This window comes from Patella vulgata, chromosome 1 (assembly GCF_932274485.2).
Source record: "Patella vulgata chromosome 1, xgPatVulg1.2, whole genome shotgun sequence".
Classification (NCBI taxonomy): domain Eukaryota; kingdom Metazoa; phylum Mollusca; class Gastropoda; family Patellidae; genus Patella; species Patella vulgata.
In genome coordinates, this window is record NC_065879.2 from 80712525 (window position 1) to 80732755 (window position 20231).

Genomic DNA, 20231 nt, shown 5'->3' on the forward strand with positions numbered 1-20231 from the left:
TGGGTTTGGGCTACGGTTGGGGTTAGCGCTGACGAAATCTGCAAGTGGCTTTAATATTTAGAACTATTAACCTAAAAACCAGGGTATTCGTATTCTGAACACCTCGCCGCGGTTTGTTGAAATTGGTAATATCTATTTTCATCCCGGTTGGGGATATTAGATTGGTTCGGGAGTTCCGGCTGTTTTGGGATATTGGACCGACTGGGGAGTTCATTTCCATGGGGACCATTGATCGATCGGGAATGTCGGGTTTTGTTTCCACAAGCGGTCTTGTTCCTTATGCAAAATCAGTAATCACCACGCCCCTGACTCTAATGGCTTACCCTTACACGTGTTGTGTCAATTCGGCTTGTGGGAATTTCCGTCCTGTCAAAATAAACCCTTGGCGTATTAAAATGGATCCTTTTGTTATTCGTGTTTGTATTATGCAACGATATATTATAAATTCAATAGAAATACACAATACGTGGTATTTGAATCATTTCAAAATGTCTTTAGTTCAGCGGTAGAAGATATCATTGTTTACCGGACAGGTGGGGTTTCTGTGCACCAATTCAATTTTGAAATTAGTACACGTCGCCTAACACGCCACATGTGGTCCACCGTTTTTCTCTCAAATATTTGCTTATAATTGTCAAGCCATGTTTAAATTTTTCGTCACAGAACGCTGATTCAAAACACGGATCCTAGCTAGTTATTTCGTTTCGTTTTTTTTATAGTTCCAAATTTCGCTTTACTTGTCATTACTACACCAGATCGGTCTGTATTTGAATCAGATTGATTTGGACTGCAGCGAGTTGTATTTATTTTTCTTTTGAACTACCATAAATTTACAATTTTGGCGAAGGAAAAGTCGGACTTAAACTCTGTTTCATTTCATATTAATTTTTTATTAATCTCTTATTAATCAATACAAAATAAAAACGTATCAAAATATTCAATACAAAATCATTATCAAAAATATGTCTCTAAATAATTTGGACATTGTATAAGGCATTGATTCCCAAATTGGTGTGCACATCTCACAGGGCGCAATTTATATATAAAATGAGCAGTTTGAAAAAAGGGCGCTGTCACAAAATAATTACATCTGAATGAATTGGTGTTTGAAAAAAAAAATAAATGTCGCCTTGCATCAAGCTCAATCACCACGCGAACTGTAATATTACTATGTTGAGTTCTTTTTTTTATTTGTAGAATTTATATTTTATTTTTTATATTATAATTTTTAAAAGTATGATTGGTTGGATTGCCAAAGGTGGACATAAAACGTTTGTAGGTGTTGAAGGGGACATGACCCAGACAAAAGTTGGTAATCACTGTTCTTCCCCGATATAAATTCAATTTGTTTGTAAAATTATTATATAATTCTAAACAGGAAGATCTTTCTCCCCAGGATTAAAGCCTTGATCATTCGAGTATTGAGTCTAGTAACCTGCCATTACAACACAACAGGTTTACCCACAAATGAGAGTTTAGTTATCTCTTCGAATGCCTTTGTCATCCACACAAGAACAGAAGAACTATGGTCTATTGTTCAGTAACATGTCATTGCAACACGACAACTTTACTCAGAAATGAGATTTTAGTTATCTCTTTGAATGTCCGTGTCCTCTACATCGACGCAAGAGAGAGAGAGAGAAATGGGGTTTAACGTCCACTCGACACAAACTAGGTCATTTCGGGACTAACATATGGTTTAATTTTATTTCAATATTTCGCTTGCGCGTAGGGGTATTTAGCAGTGGGAGGAAACCGGAGGACCCGGAGAAAACCCACGAGGTTGGACAGGCGACCCTACTCCTTGCCACGTACAACCGGGGATTCGAAACCACGTCAGTCGACTCAATGACAGACTTTATGATACAGCGCGCGCGCTAACCATTCAGCCATCCAACCCCCCTCGACGCAAGAGACCGTAAGAACTATAGTTTAATGGTTGGGTAATCTGCAACACGACAGCTTTACCCACAAATGAGATTTTAGTTATCTCTTCGAATGCCTTTATCTCTTTCAACCTCACGAGAACCGAAGAACTATAGTCTGTTCAGTAACCTGTCATTGCAACACGACAGCTTTACTCACAAATGCCATTGATATTTATCTCATCGAACGCAACAAGAACAACTATAACCAGTTCATAGTCAAATTAGGATAAATCAAGAATGATTCTTGAATTAAGGCACACATAGCACAGTAAGAAATCCCTCTTCTGCCACCAAACCAAGATATGAATACCGAAGTTCAGCACTGTTATACTTATAATTAAACAGGGTTCGTTTTGGTTTATTCAATGTACAAGATGAGTAACGCCCCCCCCCCCCCACACACACACAAACAGGCACTAATTGTAATGGATCGACGCTCCTGCTTATAAATGATAGGATGAGGTTTATGAGTGATTGACTTTTCATATTAATAATTAAATAGTTTGTATATTGGCAGTTTCCACATCCATTAGGTTTTAATAGAACACTAAAAAATGGGCCTTCGTTTCTCAAGAACAAAACACAATTTTAATGTTACATCTCACTAGGCACAATCAATCAATATTATTGTCCACGTCCATTAATTTTAATCAATATTATTGTCCACGTCCATTAATTTTAATTAGAATACTAAAAATTTAGGCCTTCGTTTCATAAGATTGAATACTAAATTCTAATGTTACATCTCACTATGCATCTTAAGAATATAAAATTCTAAGGTAAAAGCTCACGAAATATGACTTTAAACAGGTTTTGGCTTAGGTGGTAGTTGAGGTTTTTCTTTCAGTGGCTTTTTGATATCTACTGAAGAGTATTTTGGGCGGACTGACGTGGGTGGTCCACGAGGCACCTGCTTGTCCTTGATAGCCGTCAAAGAGCTATCTACAGTCTTGCCGGGTTCAAACAGAGACAGTCGTTCTTTTACTGAAATGCCCCTCCTTGGATTCTTTTCGTCGTCGATTTTGTCATCTGTTGGTTCTTTATCACACAAATGGACATTGGCAGTATCATCCCCATTTTGATTTATAGGTTTAGGTAGTTTAGAATCTGAAGAGTTCTCCTGGTGATTCTGTCGCTGTTGTCGCTGTTTTCGCATCTTCGCAATAAACTCGGAGGTCAGTATTCGAGATCTCTGTTGTGTCTCGTTCACTTCTTGTCGAAGCTCTCCATCTGATAATTTAAGCGGGCTGGCGGAGGAATTGGCTGACGGCTCTTGGAGCTTGACTCTGTTTTGTTGAGCTTGAACCAAGTCGTCGATGAAGCCAGTGGGTAGTTTTGAGTTGATTTTCGGTGTCTGTGATGGTTCTATGTTATGTGAAGACTGTACTTCCAAAATTTCTTTTGGTACCGTGTTTTCTTGATCGTTAGTCACATCTTTATTTATTTGTAGCTCTTCCAATTGCCGGATAATATGGTACAATCGGCATGTCACGGGAGTAAAGTTGACGCCGCTGAACACATTCTTCACTGAGCGGCGGAAGGGAGAAAGCTCTGTAGTTTCAGAACCAGCAGTGTCGGGTAGATCACGAAATCCACAAGGACCGGCTTCTTGGCTTTCTGCAGTTCTTTCTGCATTATTTGTACTTTGTGTATTACCGATATTTGTTGCTTCTGGGGCTATGTTGCTTTGTGGGCTTGCTACATTCTGTGGATGGCTCTCTTCTAGGGATCCATGTTGAGTTGAATCAGTGTTGTCTACAGAACTATCTGTTGAGCTATCCGATGCTATATCCACAGCTTTTGTTCGACTCAAACGGCGCGATCTTGGAAACACTTCCGGAGGAGTAACAGATCGGATTTCATCGTTGCTTTGTACAAGTTTCTTCAATAATTCTCTGAGCACCCACGCTAAAATAGAAAAAAAAACAAATGAAGAGAAAGAGAAAGTATCAGTTTTAGATTTCTCCATTTTACATTTGAGTAATATATAGTTATATGTCAATTAATTAAATATGATTTTACGTCTTAGTAAATAGATCATGTTGATTAGTTCAAGAAAAGTGTTAATTAAAGAGGGATCACAGTGGCTAAGTGGATAAGACGCTGGCTCGCTAGCCGGGAGGTCGGGTGTTCTATCCCTGCATTGGCCGAGAAAGTTCATCCAGATTTTCCGGCGTGGTTCCCTCTTGTCAGTGATGCAGGATGGAGGGCTGGCAAGGGACAGCTGTTTAGTCGTTCGGATGGGACGAAAAACCCAGGTCCCATGTACACATTGACGTGCACGTAAACGATCCTTTGACAGTTGGAATTCGATATAAGAGTAGGCCGTAGTGCCGCTGTCCGGACAAAACTTCCCTCATAACACACTGTATGGCGTATGCCCGTCTTCATTAGCCCAGTTCGGAGCAGAACAGTAGGACATTTCAGTTAATTAAAGAAAAATTAACGTTTAAATCAGCAAATTGATAACATTGTAGTCATTTTTTATCATTGAGTTACTTTTCTATTTAACCAATTTAAAATTAGATTTCGATTTCGTTTTAAACATCCACTGTCGTATAACAGTGGCAACGGTGACTCTATGATTAAGGCGCTGGCTAACTAACCGGTGGTTTTCGGGTTCGATCCCGATGTTGACCGAGAAAGTCCCTTGAGATTTTCCAGCTTGGTTCCCCTTGTGACTGGTGCAGAGCGCATTGCACTACTTACCTATTGGTATATTGGGGAAATCAGATGCAACAATAGTTTCAACAGTCTGGACAATGGATGGCAAATCAGACTCCTCGCAATCTTCTATCAGAAAGTCTATTAGTTGATCAATGGTGTAGACTGGGTTCTCGGTAGGTGCTTCCGGAGAGTTGTGCTGAAAGTATAAACAAAATATCTCATGGATGAGGAACACAGCCGTTGGTATATATACTCTTCAAAAAAAAGTAGGGGATATTCAGAAACAATACAAAACTGCGGAAATGCACTGCTGTTTTTATTAGAAGTAACCAGTGTATGTTAATAACAGGCCAATTGCCTACACAAGAACATAAACAGTTCATATGGGTGGCTTATCTTACGGCCCCATTTCACTCGCAAAGAGATACAATGTCAAAAGTGAAAATGGGCGTTTTTGATTTTTGTCTTAATATGAGTAATTATTATTGCTCCACCAATCCTCAGAAATTCAGCAATTCGTCGTGGGATACTCCTAATCAACCGTCCAATCACGATTTGGAGCTATCTGACCAACTCCTCTTGCTGCCCCAGGGCCAATTCTTGTAGTGTTGTCGGTTGACATTGACGTCGACGAACACGTCTCCCGATCAAATTAAACGTAACGCACTAAAGCAAAGATACGCTAAACAGTAAATCTTATGCAAGAACCGATAGGAAAGCAAACATGGATAGGATAAACCAGTATGCAACAGTTTCCATCAACCCTTCCTTGAAGTGTCAAATTTGACAATGAACCGCTCCCACGTGTATGGCGTTATTGCGTGTCGCACATTCAGCTCAGTGGTTCCGTTTGGGCAATACGTTCTTCATCTGTGAACATACTCTCAAAGCATGACTATTTATCATATCACAACCTGCATAGGTATTTGCATTTCCTACTTTTTTTGAAGAGTATATAATTTGCATATTATCAATGTAGCAAAAACTGATGCAAGTAATCTAAAGGACTTGGCCTCAGATGGTGATATGTGGTCAAATGTAGACAGATTTTCATTTCTCAAAAAGAATCAATGCATCACATTATTGATATTGAATTTACTTTTTATTCATAACTATACCTATATCCAAGCTTGAAAGAAGCTAATATTTCCACTTTCTGGACGAAGCTAGGATGCCAAGATGCAATAATTTCTGGTCATTGTGTTCTTTATACAGTAGATAAATCAAATTTGAAAACTTACTGCCCCCCGCCCCCCCCCCCCCCCCAAACCTCAACACCTCCCCTATACTGGAAAATCCTGGCGTCATGAATTACCTGCAAATGGGTTTTGTATGCATCAACAATACTAGCAAGCTGAAAGTTCTTCTGTAAGCCATCCAAACCTTTGTCATCAAGCTCAATCCTTCGCCGACACTGGGGACATTCGAAAACATTCAGTGGTGGATTTGTTCCAATTATATCTTTAATACAGTCTCGACAGAACGAGTGTAAACATGATAGCTGTAGGGGATTTTCGTAAAACTCAAAACAAATTGGACAGGAGAGTTCCCTCTCCATCTTGGTCACCGAGTCTCTCTGCATCCTGGACATCCTGCCTGGCTATACGATTTACATTCCTCTCTGTTCAACTGTAAAAGAAGATAAGAGAAAGAGAATAACAAGCGTATACATGGCTCACTAATCGGTGGGACCCGGTTTCAATCCTATGTTGACTGAGAAATTTCCTTTTGATATTTCAGCGTTGTTTCCGGCGTCTAGTCGCTCGAATGGGACGTCATACCGAGGTCAAAGTTCGAATTAAAAATGAGATATTCATACGGATGTAATGTGAAGATCGAGATTGAAACCCAAAACAGGAAGGATCTTCTCGGTGCACATTGGGATTTAACCCCTAAACATTCTAGTCCCCTGTCGGCTCGACTACCTCTCTTCGGTGGTGAAACATAATTTTCAATCGACAAGAAAGCTTAAGGTGTGTAATCCTTTATTTGGACTATAATAAAATAACATACATATGAATGTCAAGTGGTGGACCTTCCTCACAGGATATGACAATTACCGTTCATAATTATGAGTTCCGGGTTGAGAAAGTTTAAAGGATGTATGGAGTTTAACGTTCTACTACTTTGGTCCGACTGGGCTAATGAACTAATGAAGACGGGAATACATCATACAGTGAGATATGAGGGACATCTTTCCAGGGCCGCGACGCTACGGCCTACTCTTATATCGAATTCCAACTGCCAAAGGGTATTTTACATGCACGCCAAAGTGTACACGGGAACTCAGTTTTTCGTTCAATCCGAAGGAATATACGTTGTCGCTTACCACGCCCTCTGACAAGTTGAAACCACGTCGTACAAATCCCGATGAACATTCTCGTCCAAAGTTGAGGAAGGAAACGATGTATTATTCGGCTAGTGCTTTCAATTCCATTGGGACATCATCTGCAGGACTTTATATTCTCCATTAAACAATAATAATTAGGAGATAAACACCGACTGTTTAGAATTTAGAGGACTGTTATTGTCTATTTGATACCGCTTAAATCATTAGAGGCCGAGATCGCGTTAAATGATTTTGAACTCCAGCAGTGACTAGGTTCGAAACAAATTGCATATCGTGTTTGATAAATGTCCATACACTCGTGTGACCGTGTAGATAGATGCTGTGTAGCGTACGCATGTGGTTGCTATGCTTGTTTACGTTGTCATTTCGACGCTGTGAATGTGATTGTTTTTCTTCAGAAAAAAAAAATGGCCTATGTATGAAAATTAGCCTCTGTCCTATTCATATCAGTATCAGCCCGACTTGTATATTTTTAAAAATATATTACGATCCATACGGAGTTCAATAAATTGTAGTATTTTTATTCACTTGTTGAAAATCTTCGATTTTGACCAGTCTGATTATGATAGAATGACCATTCCATAGCAACCGTTATTGTCAGACCAGCCTTGAAATTAAATTTACTTATTATGCTTCAAATACACTCACTTTGTTTTTTATGTGTTTCAGGTGAGTGTTTCAATAAGCCAATGGTTGAATTTCATTGTTGATGACATACAAGAAAAAATTCATGAAGATTTCCAAGAATAAAGTTTTGAGGTGTAGAATTTTTGGCCACTGCAAACAGAGTCTAGCACCCAGAAAATATTCATTCGCAGTGAGTTGCCCAGGAAATTTAGAGGACTGTTATACTCATTCGACGCCACTTTTCGACCAATCAGAATTCAAGAAATTTCCATTTTGGGCTACAACAACGTCATGATATTCTGTTTCTATTCTCAACATTTTAATTTTTAAACATATTAAGAACCAATCTGATTAAAATACAGATCTATATTTCGTTTCCTTTTTTATACTTTCGATGGCCTACACTATATGAAGATCTGACTGGTTGTAGTTAAAGGTTGTGTCAGAGGTCGTACGGACGGCTTTATTGACCCTATGACGCCAGACACTGATTGATCAATCAGCGTTGACTTTTCTAGTGGTTTACCCACAGTTCCGTGCATCGCACGGCAAGAAGTCGCCATAACAGATGGTTTCATGGCTAATCCCTCACAAATAAAACGAAATTTTGAACTATAAAAAACGAAACGAAATAGGATCTGTGTTTTAATCAGATTGTCAATTATATATATTTGTAGTCTGGCTGATCAAGCAGATATTCTAGAAGAATGTTGGGACCTAAATGCTCTTCGTGAGAATTTTCATGCAAACAATAACTGGTCCACTTCAAAAATTAAGTTTCTAATTATTCCTAGGATATATCTAAGCAAAAGGAAAGAAGTTCGACGGCTTAGCGAAAACAAATAAACCTCGATAACTCCCGCAACATCTAACGAGAGTTGATAATCGCAATTCAAAGTTGGGTTAAGATTATCCATCTTTGAAGCCCCCCACCCCCGTCTCTCTCTCTCTCTCTCTCTCTCTCTCTCTCTCTCATACGACATTTGACTGGCTACTACCAGCAACGATAGGAATATATCATCCATAATACGCCTGTAGCTGTGTGTATTGTGTACTGGTGTCCTGTGTACTGATGTACTGTACTTCCTAGTAGATGGGTTTTTAGTTGTTGTTTTTTTTTTTTTTATCAAAACAGCAATCAATGGCTATACGAATAAATGTGTGTAAAAACCCAATACAATGATTGAGAAACACATTTACAAAGCAGATTTATACTACGTATGTTTATTTATGTAGGTCATATGCTGATACACAAACCCTATTAGATTCAATCCTTTATGTGTTCTCTACAATTACACAATCTAACTCTTGTTTAAAGGGACAATAACACTCTTGCTGGCTTGAAAGCTCCAGAAACTAAACAATATCTCTATCTAAGTACTAGATGTTTAAGTGTCCTACCTGTTGTGTAAATTATCCATTACATCCTATTTTACTTGTCCAGAGGGTTCGAAGTTTCATTTGAAAAGGTTTACGTTAGACGTTTCAAACCATTATGTTGGATTTTTCAAATTTTTTAAATAAGGTGTGTTAAGATGAAATTTGTATCATCAATTAATTGAAATATTCTAAAATAGTACAATTTGTTGACCAGAATAAAGATTGGGACATATTATTCAGTTACAACAAGAGTGGTATTGAGCCTTTAACAGGTGCGCGTCTTTAGTAATTGTTCAAATACTGTTTTATGCATATTCAAGATTATAAGAAATGTATCTTAATTGTATTCCGCCTATCAACCATTACAAAACTATCATATAACACACACAGGCATACATACATAAATTCACACATATTATCAAAGGGGAGGGGGGGGGGATAACGTCCATTCGACGTAAACTATGTCATTTCGGGACTAACACAATATATGGTTCAATTTTATTTCAATAATTTGCTTGCGCTTAGGTATATTTAGCAGTGGAAGGAAACAGTGCGCTTTAGATAATTGGATCTGTCATTGGGTCAAGTTGTATGGTTTCGTTTCCCAGCTTGTGCGCGGCAAGAAATAGAGTCGCCTGACCCATTTTTATTTTTTATGGCGCCTATTCAGGGGCGGATCCAGAAGGGGGGGGGGTCGACCCCCCCCCCCCCCCAACCATGCTCAACACTTTTTATGAGAAAAGTTTCTCAGCCGTGTGCTTTATGCATTATCGTCAGATGTGGGACAGGATGGGCACTCAAAGCACGAGATAATGATATAGACATTATGTGATATCACAATTAATGATATGCATCCATGAAATTGAATCACAATGTCATTGTATAATAAATATTGACGTCAAACGAGGTGTTGAATTTCTCTGTTTAAAAAGCTCAATGTGTATGTACATACGCCAAAATGACGATAGAGACCCTGCGGGAGGGGGGGATACTGGCAAATCCCCTCCTGCAAAAATTCCTGGATCCACCCCTGCTATTTCTGTTAGCTTGTTAGGTTACTAGCCTTAATCCGGCACTGCATTCAGCGCCAATTTCTTTTAAACCCCCACTCTAAACCCACACACGTCTTTTTGGTAGCAGCTGACGATCAAAATGGCTTAAGAGAGTCAGACATTTCGTAATAATCAGATCGGATGAGATATTTAAAAACAGAGATCAGAATAGGTTCAATTATTTAACAAAATATAAAACTACTAGAGACTGAAAGATTTAGGACAGTTGATGTTCTACCCAATAAAAGCGCGACCACATTTCCTGCACAAAATTGAACGTACTACTGTGGGGACCACAGATCGTAGACCTTGTAAATCGTATTGGCAATTACTACTTGAGGTTTATATTGTAGGCCTATTAAAGTAAAGGTGTTTATTTGCACTAAACAAATAAATGCTGAATGGGGCTATACTGAATTTCTTGAAGAACCACGCCCATGAAGTTAAACCATACATATACTATAACGGTAATCTACAATTTTTTTTTAATCTCACATACCTTCATATTTATTAAATAAAGTGTTTGAAAACTCTAATTCTTAAATTAGTTGGTAACCAAAATAAAGTTTGTTTACAGTAAGCGACTTTATCGGCAGATAAATAATGGACAGTACGTACCGGGGCTTAAACCGTTATGCGAGGTTCCCACTGTACTGTCGTGCGATGCGTTACGATAGGATTGTCCACGATCTGGTACGTGCAGATACGTTCGGATACGTTTCAATACGATCACCACGACTGCTACGACTGACCTCAATATATGATAAATCCTGATAGAATCACCACGATTACTCACCGCTTAAAACCACGATTGATTTCAGTCGTAGCGCGAGTGTGATAGCGACCAGAAAATGCACAAGGTTAACGGCAAACGTGGACACAACGCGAGAAAATGTCCCCAAAAATTACAAACTTGAAAAAAATCGCGTTCTTACAGCTTTCCAGGTCAGATCGTAGAACCTTGGCGTTTGATTTGAACATGCTCAAAACAACTTATACTGTTCTACAATTACTTATACTCAATTATACAGCTTACCTTGCTACCAAATACTATAATATCACCATACTGCTCTACAATTACTTATACTCAATTATACAACTTACCTTGCTACTAAATACTATAATATCACCATACTGCTCTACAATTACTTATACTCAATTATACAACTTACCTTGCTACCATGCAATACTATAATATCACTATACTGCTCTACAATTACTTATACTCAATTATACAACTTACCTTGCTACTAAATACTATATAACCATACTGTTAACAGTTGGCTTTGATCTTTAGTTCTACAATTACTTATATTTAGTCATGGGTCTATTTATGGATAGCTTTACTATGATTTATTAATAGCACTTGATATACTGTCATTCACAACTTGATAGGCTACTTTATAACTTATATCTATGAATGCCTTTAGGTCATATTCAAGTACTTACACAATCCATGTGTTTATTTCGATGTGATAAAGCAGTAAACATTTACATAGTACGTAAATAGTAAATAGGCAGAACTATACTGTTCCCACATATCAAATAGTCCATGACGTCTAAATTCTTGTTATGATCGGCTTGTTTCTGGCTTAATAGTTGCATATCACCTATTTGTCTTTTGCCCCCCCCCCCCCCCCCAACACACACACACCGTGACAAGACGTCTTCTAAATACAGATACGCAGTAGTGTATTAATATGTTATCTAAATCTTAAGTGAACAGAAATTTAGAACAGTTACCCCATAGATCTAAATTTATGTTAAATGTTATGCTGAGCATCTCCTTAGCCCTGTTACATACGTCTTAATTTATGTATACATGTATTTATATATCAATAAATATATTTGAATATTCTAATATATTCTATTGGTATATATTCTAGTCATGTTTATTTTCTTTCTTTTTGTTGTGAGCGTACTTTATAAATTACATTATAAGATCGGATTCTATTGCATTAGGTATTTTCGATTTAGGCCTCTTTACGCATCGCCTTTGAATCAGTAGTGAACAGTGCAGCGTTTATTTATGTTTATGTATGTTTGTTCTAATGTGATTTTTTTTCTTTCATTTTATAATTGTATGCTGCTCCCCGTGAGCGCTTTTATGCAATACACTTACTAACTTACTTAATTAGTGTATTATATAATATGCTATCTATAATGCAGTACAGTAACCCTAGACTATTCTTCTTGTTATGATCAGTTTGTCCCTATTTTACTTTGTACACCGCGAAAAGATGTTTTATATATAGAGATACTTATAATCTATAATTTAGTAATATGTTATTCTATATTAAAAAAAAAATCAAAGACGTCTGTGCGTGGGTGGGTGTCCGCCAATCACGCTTCTCCGCCGCGATCCACCCCCACGTCCATGGGGGAAACAATTCAAAATATGAAATTAATTACGACGATCAACGATCACTTTCCTTACGGATGTATGGTTGTTATTTGTTATTGATTATTGTTTGATAAAGATACCTGTAAGAGTATTGAAACGTTGCATGTAATAAACTAAGAAGTAGTATATCCATAAAGTTGTGTTATTATGAATATTATACAATCTGATTAAAATACAGATCGATATTTCGTTTCGTTTTTTTTATACTTTCGATGGCCTACACAACATAAAGATATGACTGGAAGGTCGTGTCAGGGGGCGTACGGGCGGCTTTTGACCCTATGACTCAGACGTTGACGTTTCTAGTGGTTTACCTACAGTTCCGTGCATGGCACGCCAAGAAGTCACCGTTTCATTGGCTAATCCCTCACCTCAACCAAAACGCCGGTAATATAACAACTCTTCCAGTGTAGTAAAGACAAGTAAAACGAAATTTTGAACTACAAAAAACGAAACGAAATAGGATTTTAATCAGATTGAATAATATATCTCTACTTTTAAATGTCATTCAAGGATATTAGTAATATGTTGTCTAAATAGTAATTGAATAGAAATCTAGTACCTATCCTTAAAACGGTCAATCCATGAAGTGTTGATTTCTCGATATGTTCAGTTTGTATCTAGCTCAGGGGCCATGAGCTATGGGGGGGGGGGGGCGGTTTGGACACTTGTCCAGGGTCCCAGAGCATAGAGTGGCCCGTAGGTATGTCGAGTAATATATTTTTTTTTAATTGTTCGTATAAATTGATAAACAAATACACTGGTGGTGTTGGTAGAATTAGAACTGGATTTTTTTTAAGAAATTGGTGAATTAAAAGAATTAAATACTATTAGTCCCCTGTCAGGGTCTTCGCGCCACGGGACCCCGACCAGTCCTCGTTCCGCTTGAAACTCTCATCACTGTCAGGGTATCAGACCCCGCTTCCGTTTGAACCCAGTATTAAATGAATTTGGATATTGAAAAAAATTGGTTCATGAAAAAAAAATATATATTTTTGATATTTTTGGCGTCTAAAAAAATATATATATATATTTTTGATATTTTTGGCGTCTAATAGTCACGGTTTTTGTTTTTCCAATTGTTTGCTTGTTTAAAATTTCCTGCCAAAATCATGAACATCTGATTATTATATTACACCAGTAAAACTAAAACGTAGTACAAGTATTCGGTCAATCTGTTTCAGAGAGAGAGAGAGAGAGAGAGAGAGAGAGAGATGGGGTTTAACGTCCACTCGACACAAACTAGGTCATTTCGGGACTAACATACGGTTTTTTTTATTTATTTTTTTTATTTCTATATTTCGCTTGCGCGTAGGGGTCTTTAGTAGTGGGAGGAAACCGGAGGACCCGGAGAAAACCCACGAGGTTGGACAGGCGACCCTACTCATTGTCACGTACAACCGGGGATTCGAAACCACGCCAGTTGACTCAATGACAGGCTTTATGATACAGCACGCACGTGCTAACCATTCGGCCACCCCCACCCCCACCCCCCTGTTTCATAGAGGATTACGAAAGTCTTCTAATATCTCTGTAACAGATGCCTATTTCAACACGTGACGTCACATCACGCGGCGTCAATCATTGGCTCAATATATAGCGCGTGCATTGTTTACATATACGACGTTACTGATTCGGGCTGAAAAGTGAATTTTACTTATTTTAATACACTAAACAGGAAATGATTTTTACCTACAAACAATTCAAACGTCTTTATTTATTTTTCTAATACATGAAAAAATGTTTTAGAATTTAATTTGACGGGGAAAAAAAGTTAATATTTGGGACTCATTAAGTCGCATCGATGTCATCCTTATCAGCGATTGTAGCGGCCTAGCGAATATTCACTGCTGATCAGTGTGGTATTCGGTATGTCGTGTTAAAGTAGCTTACACGTTGAAAATACGAATTATTTGTCAATTCAAATCAACATTGATCTTGTGATCTTACCAGGAAAAAGTAGGCTTCTGCTATCCAATTTTGAAGACAAAATAAACATTTTACCATTGGTACACGAATCGTGTACCATAGTGCGTTTCAGCGTCATTTGTAACAAGTGACCAGAAAGAACGAGGCGCTAGACATATTCCACAACTCCTGTCAAACGGTGACGTCAAATCTTATCTGGAGAGCATGGGCAATAGACTGGAATAACCAGACGCTAGAAATTGCTATTCGGTTGAGACTCATGTCGTATTTCGCTGACTGATTTGAAATTAGAGTCGTAACGGAAACAATTGAATGTAAATCAGTTTATATACAATCAGATTACATTATTATATGCGTTGCGACCCATTTTGTTCAATTTCTAGGTCTCAAATATTAGCAATTTAGTTCCTTTAAATCTCAGTTTCTGTGTTTAGCAAAGTAACCTCCAGTTACCCCAGATAAACAATGACGCTAGAGACGATAGTCTATGTTTATACGTTTCTTTTAACAGATCTCGAGCCCGGGCGGACAGATTCCCTCCCCACCCCACCCCCACCACCCGACACGACCCATCCCTTTCGTCAAGTTGCTCAAGCCCTGTAGCGGGTCCTAGCCTACTTGTAACCGCGTGCAAAGACGTCTTGTACACAGACACGTCGTAGTGTATTTTAATATAATATGGTATCTAAATATTATGTGAACAGAAATCTAGTACCTTCCATTGAAACAACCAACCCATGAAGTCTAAATTTCCTGTTCTGTTCAGTTTAAACCTTAACTACACATGTAGATACGTCTTAGTGTATTTTAATATGCTATCTAAATATTATTGTTAACATAAATCTTTTACCCACCTTTGAAATAGTCAACCCATGAAGTCTAAATTTCTTATGTTCAGTACGTCTTAGTATATTTTAATATGCTATGTAAATATTACAGAAATTTAGAACCTACCTTTGAAACAGTCAACCCATGAAGTGTAAATTTCTTGTTATGTTCGGCTTTTCCGTAGTCTAATTGTTACATTTCACGAAGACGTCTTCTATTGGTGATGTTAAACTCGAGAATGTGTTTGTGTAAATAAATCCTTGAATTGAACGACGATGTCTAGTCATGCTTTACATCCGGGTGAATCTATATAATATATGTATATATAGGGATGAATTAAATGTGTAGTGACAAGTAGGTCGAGTCTATAGATATATCTATGCTTATCTTGCGTTTATTTATATATCTTTAGTTGTGGTGACGATTAACATTTGAGAGTGATGAAATACAGTGGTGTTTAACGATCTACTACACCATTGTGGCTAATGGAGACGGACATAAAGAGCATATTTCAACGTACCTCTGGATAAAAAAATCCGTCCTTTGAAATCTGAAATCCATGCTTTGTGAACATGCTATATGTAGTCTTGCGAAACTGGCAAGATTGTATGGGGATATTTAGCTATCATTATGATCATCGACCACTTTTTGATTTGATTTGTATTGTATTGTTTTGTATTGTTAACGTATTCCCACCGCCACCTACAGTGCGACAATTGCCTAGCAGAACATCATTAGGTGCAGGTGACAGTAAAGATTCGTTTACTGTTGGATCGACTTCGGATGTTTCGTTGGACTGTTAATGATACTGACACACGCTTATAAATATACATACGTTAATTCTCTTATATTTTGGTTATAAAAGTGTAAGCGTGATATCGTGTTATATGAAGTAAAATTCTGGAAATTTTCACGGAACCCCAAAACATCAAGATACAGAGGTGATATACATCTGTAATGTTTAGTGACGTAACATGCAAGATATGATCTAAACACACCTTCTAAGCAAATATGTAATCTGAAACAAAAATAGACCAACAAATAGTTTCTTTCCGTTTCTAAAAGAAGATATTATATTATAGTATATTTGCTAAGAGAATAAAGAACAAAAAACAGACAAACGTAACCGAATTTCCCCTATGTGCAATCCAGCCCTCGAAATTAACCACGACAAAAACTATTAACCACGACAAATCCGTGGATCGGACACACTAAAATACGACGAAAACATGTCAATATTTAACCAGGTGCAATATTATTATTGAAAAAACCGAAAGATTTAATTAGCTTGAAATATGTAGTTTGTTTTCTTTTCAAACATCTTATTTATTTATATATCACCTGAGAGCTGTTTCCAGAACTATTTATATATCACCTGAGAGCTGTTTCCAGAACTTTTTGTATATATATATATATCCAAAATTATTAGCACAACCGTAAAGCTGCACTACTTTGTTTCACTGTAAACGATGAAAAGATAAAAGGTATGCCGAGACAAACTGATTTCAACACTGGTTTAATAACATTTTAACATTTTCCAGTACTTTTCATCCGTCTTGGCACTATTCATAAATAATGTCATTGTATAAAGATGGACAGTATAGTATATTTATACATATTTACATATTAACACCGTGGTTTTAATTGGCTATAGTTACCATTGTCTATGGTTACATAGTATATCATTAACTAATAGAAAACATGTACACACGTGTGTTAATCTGTAGTATATGGGATCAATTTAGGAACAATGAGTGGAAGATAATCATGGGATAGATTTAATAAAATTAATGAAGCTAATGGCCAATTGTTACTTATTGACTATTAAGTCGAGGAACGTATTTTTAAATAAAATTGGTTTCCATTAATTTCCTTTTCGTTGTGTCATCGACTTTCATTTTATAAAAAAGGAAAATTTGGAATTTTACTTGTAGGTGTTGTGCACATTTAAAGATATGTCTATTTACAAATAAGGGCCCATTTTCAATATTACAATCCCGTCGATGGTTGCGTACTCTATCCCGTAGATGCGTAGAAATTTAGACAAACATTGCAAGTCAAGACATATATGAGATTGTTTGTGTCACAATTCATATTTTCGTTGACACTAAACGTAAACTTATGAAAATTATATTTGTTATTTGGCGTAATATGGTCAAACTATACCAGGAAGACTATGTAGATTTATGTCATGTTATGTATTATATACTTTTAAACATTTTGTTGTACGTTATCTAATATTATTTATAATCCATTGTCATGGAAATCTATTATTCTAAGAATGTATATATGTATCGTATTTGTAATATTTTGTATACATTATTAATATCTGAAGACGCCCATAGAAGGCAGACAGCTAGCTTATATGAATTAATGTATGTCAGAATGAAGTAAAGTGGAGAATTTTTATCTGGACAGATTTTTTTATTTATTTATGTATATATATGTATATATAATTTCCTTTTTGTCTATTCCTTTTTTCTTCTTTGTTTTTCAGTATATTGTAATATTATGTAATTTATTTGTAACCGGGAGAGGGTTTATATAGGCTTTGCCTGTTCCCCAATCCCCCCAGTTTCTGAATAAATATTGTTTATAAAAAAAAAACAGCGGCTGCCAGACAGGATACGCCCACATTTTCGAGAGATGGATAGAGAACAAGCTATAAAGAAAGTGATTTTTCCTACAATCAAGGGCCATAATTCAGAAAATTACAATTCGGTATGCACAAGTATCGAAAGGAACCGAGATCTTTGGGTTATAAACTTACATTTCAGGTTTCAACAAAATCAGATAAAAAATTATGACCTCTATAGGGTCCACAACCTTGATATACCATATTTTTACGCTATTTGAGAACGAAGGGTGGCCATTTTGTCTGTCAGTTTTGGGCCGATTTTCACGAAATTCGAACTCGGTCATCCTTAGGGTGTAACGGTGATACAATAATACGTTTTTTTAAATCGGATAAAAATTATGACCTCTATAGGGTCCACAAGCTAAAAACGCGATTTTTCGTACAATCAGGGGCCATAATTCAGGAAGTTACGTTCCGACATGCGCGAATATCGAAAGGAAAAGAGATCTTTGGGTTATAAACTTACATTTCAAGTTTCATCAAAATAGGATTAAAATTGTGACCTCTATAGGGTCCACAACCTTGATATATCATATTTTTACGCTATTTGAGAACGAAGGGCGGCCATTTCTTCTGTCAGTTTTGGGCAGATTTTCATGAAACAGTGATATGATAAAATGTTTTTTTAAATCGGATAAAAAAAATTATGACCTCTATAGGGTCCACAAGCTAAAAATGTGATTTTTCGTACACTCAGCTACCATAATTCAGGAAGTTACAGTCCGATATGCGCGAATATCGACAGGAACCAAGATCTTTGGGTTATAAACTTACATTTCAAGTTTCAACAAAATCGGATAAAAATTGTGACCTCTATAGGGTCCACAACCTTGATATACCATATTTTTACGCTATTTGAGAACAAAGGGCGGCCATTTTGTCTGTCAGTTTTGGGTCGATTTTCACGGAATCCGAACTCAACCATCCTTAGGGTGTAACGGTGATATAATAATACGTTTTTTTTAAAAATCGGATAACAATTATGACCTCTATAGGGTCCACAAGCTAAAAACGCGATTTTTCGTACAATCAGGGGCCATAATTCTGGAAGTTATGTTCCGATATGCGCGAATATCGAAAGGAACCGAGATCTGTGGGTTATAAACTTACATTTTCAGTTTCAACAAAATCGGATAAAAATTGTGACCTCTATAGGGTCCACTACCTTGATATACCATATTTTTACGCTATTTGAGAACGAAGAGCGGCCATTTTGTTTGTCAGTTTTGGGCCGATTTTCACGAAATTCGAACTCAGCCGTCGTTAGGGCGTAACGGTGATAAAATAATACGGCTGTGTTAATCGGATAAAAATTATGACCTCTATAGGGTCCACAAGCCAAAGAACGCAATTTTTAGTACAATCAGGGGTCATAATTCAGGAAGTTACGTTCCGATATGCACGAATATCGAAAGGAACCGAGATCTATGGGTTATAAGCATACATTTCAAGTTTCAACAAAATCGGATAAGAATTGTGACCTCTCAGTGTTCACAAGCTAAAAAGGTGTTCACAAACAATTGTGGACGGACGGTCGGACGGACAGGGGCGACGACAATATACGTCCACATGAAAATGTAGGCGTATAAAAACCGTGGTGAGGTTACGTCAAACAAAGCAATATTGGCGGCTACTGCAAAATTAAATTTTATTTTCAGTAGCAGGTCACAAAGATTGATCACAAGGAAATCGCTCCGGTGGTCCAGCCTACATAATGCCATTATACAGATCTTGTTCAGAATTATACTAGAACATTGAGATCTTTTCGTCTTTCAGAATCACACTACGGCATTCAGATCTTAACATCGTTATGAATTGCACTAGAACATTCAGATCTGAGTGTTCTAGTGCAATTCTATCTTTCCATCGTTAAGAAGTATCCTTCACGTCGTTCAGAACTACACTAGGACATTCAGATATTTACAGCGTACACAATCACTCTAGAACGGGTGGGGCGAAAAACCGAGGTCCCGTGTACACATTGGCGTGCACGTAAAAGATCCCTTAAGATGGAATTCGATGAAAAAAAAAAAGAGTAGGCGATAGTGCCGCTGTCTGGGCAAAATTTCCCTCATAGCACACTATATGGCGTATGCTCTCTTCATTAGCCCAGTCGGAGCAGAACAGTGGGACGTTAAACCATATACAGAATTACTCTGAAACAGCTTAAACGTACCCCTTTCGTGTTATTTCCGGGCTGTTCAAGTTGGTTTTCGGTAAGTGATAGCGCTTCAAGTTTGATTTGTAATTAATAGCGCTGTGAAATGACCAATTTAATTACATCGGAAGCTGAATAATGATCAAATAATGTCTCGTTGGCAATAAAAACGACGGGAAGTGTTAGAACTAGTGAGTATTGTGAGGTGATAGCAGAAGAAATGTCTTGAAGACGTGTAAACAAAGATGGCGTCTGAAATACCTTTTATAT

At 37.2% G+C, this 20231-nt stretch overlaps 1 protein-coding gene across 1 annotated transcript; it reads right to left on the reverse strand.

Moving 5' to 3' along the window:
• Positions 1-869: 869 nt before the first annotated feature.
• On the reverse strand, positions 870-15452 carry LOC126824525 (uncharacterized). The gene is made up of 4 exons (XM_050553767.2): positions 15292-15452; positions 5911-6224; positions 4638-4791; positions 870-3836 (listed from the first exon to the last, which is right to left on the reverse strand). The coding sequence occupies exons 2-4, from the start codon at positions 6184-6186 to the stop codon at positions 2731-2733; spliced, it is 1536 nt and encodes a 511-aa protein (XP_050409724.1). The 5' UTR covers positions 6187-6224; positions 15292-15452; the 3' UTR covers positions 870-2730.
• Positions 15453-20231: the final 4779 nt, after the last annotated feature.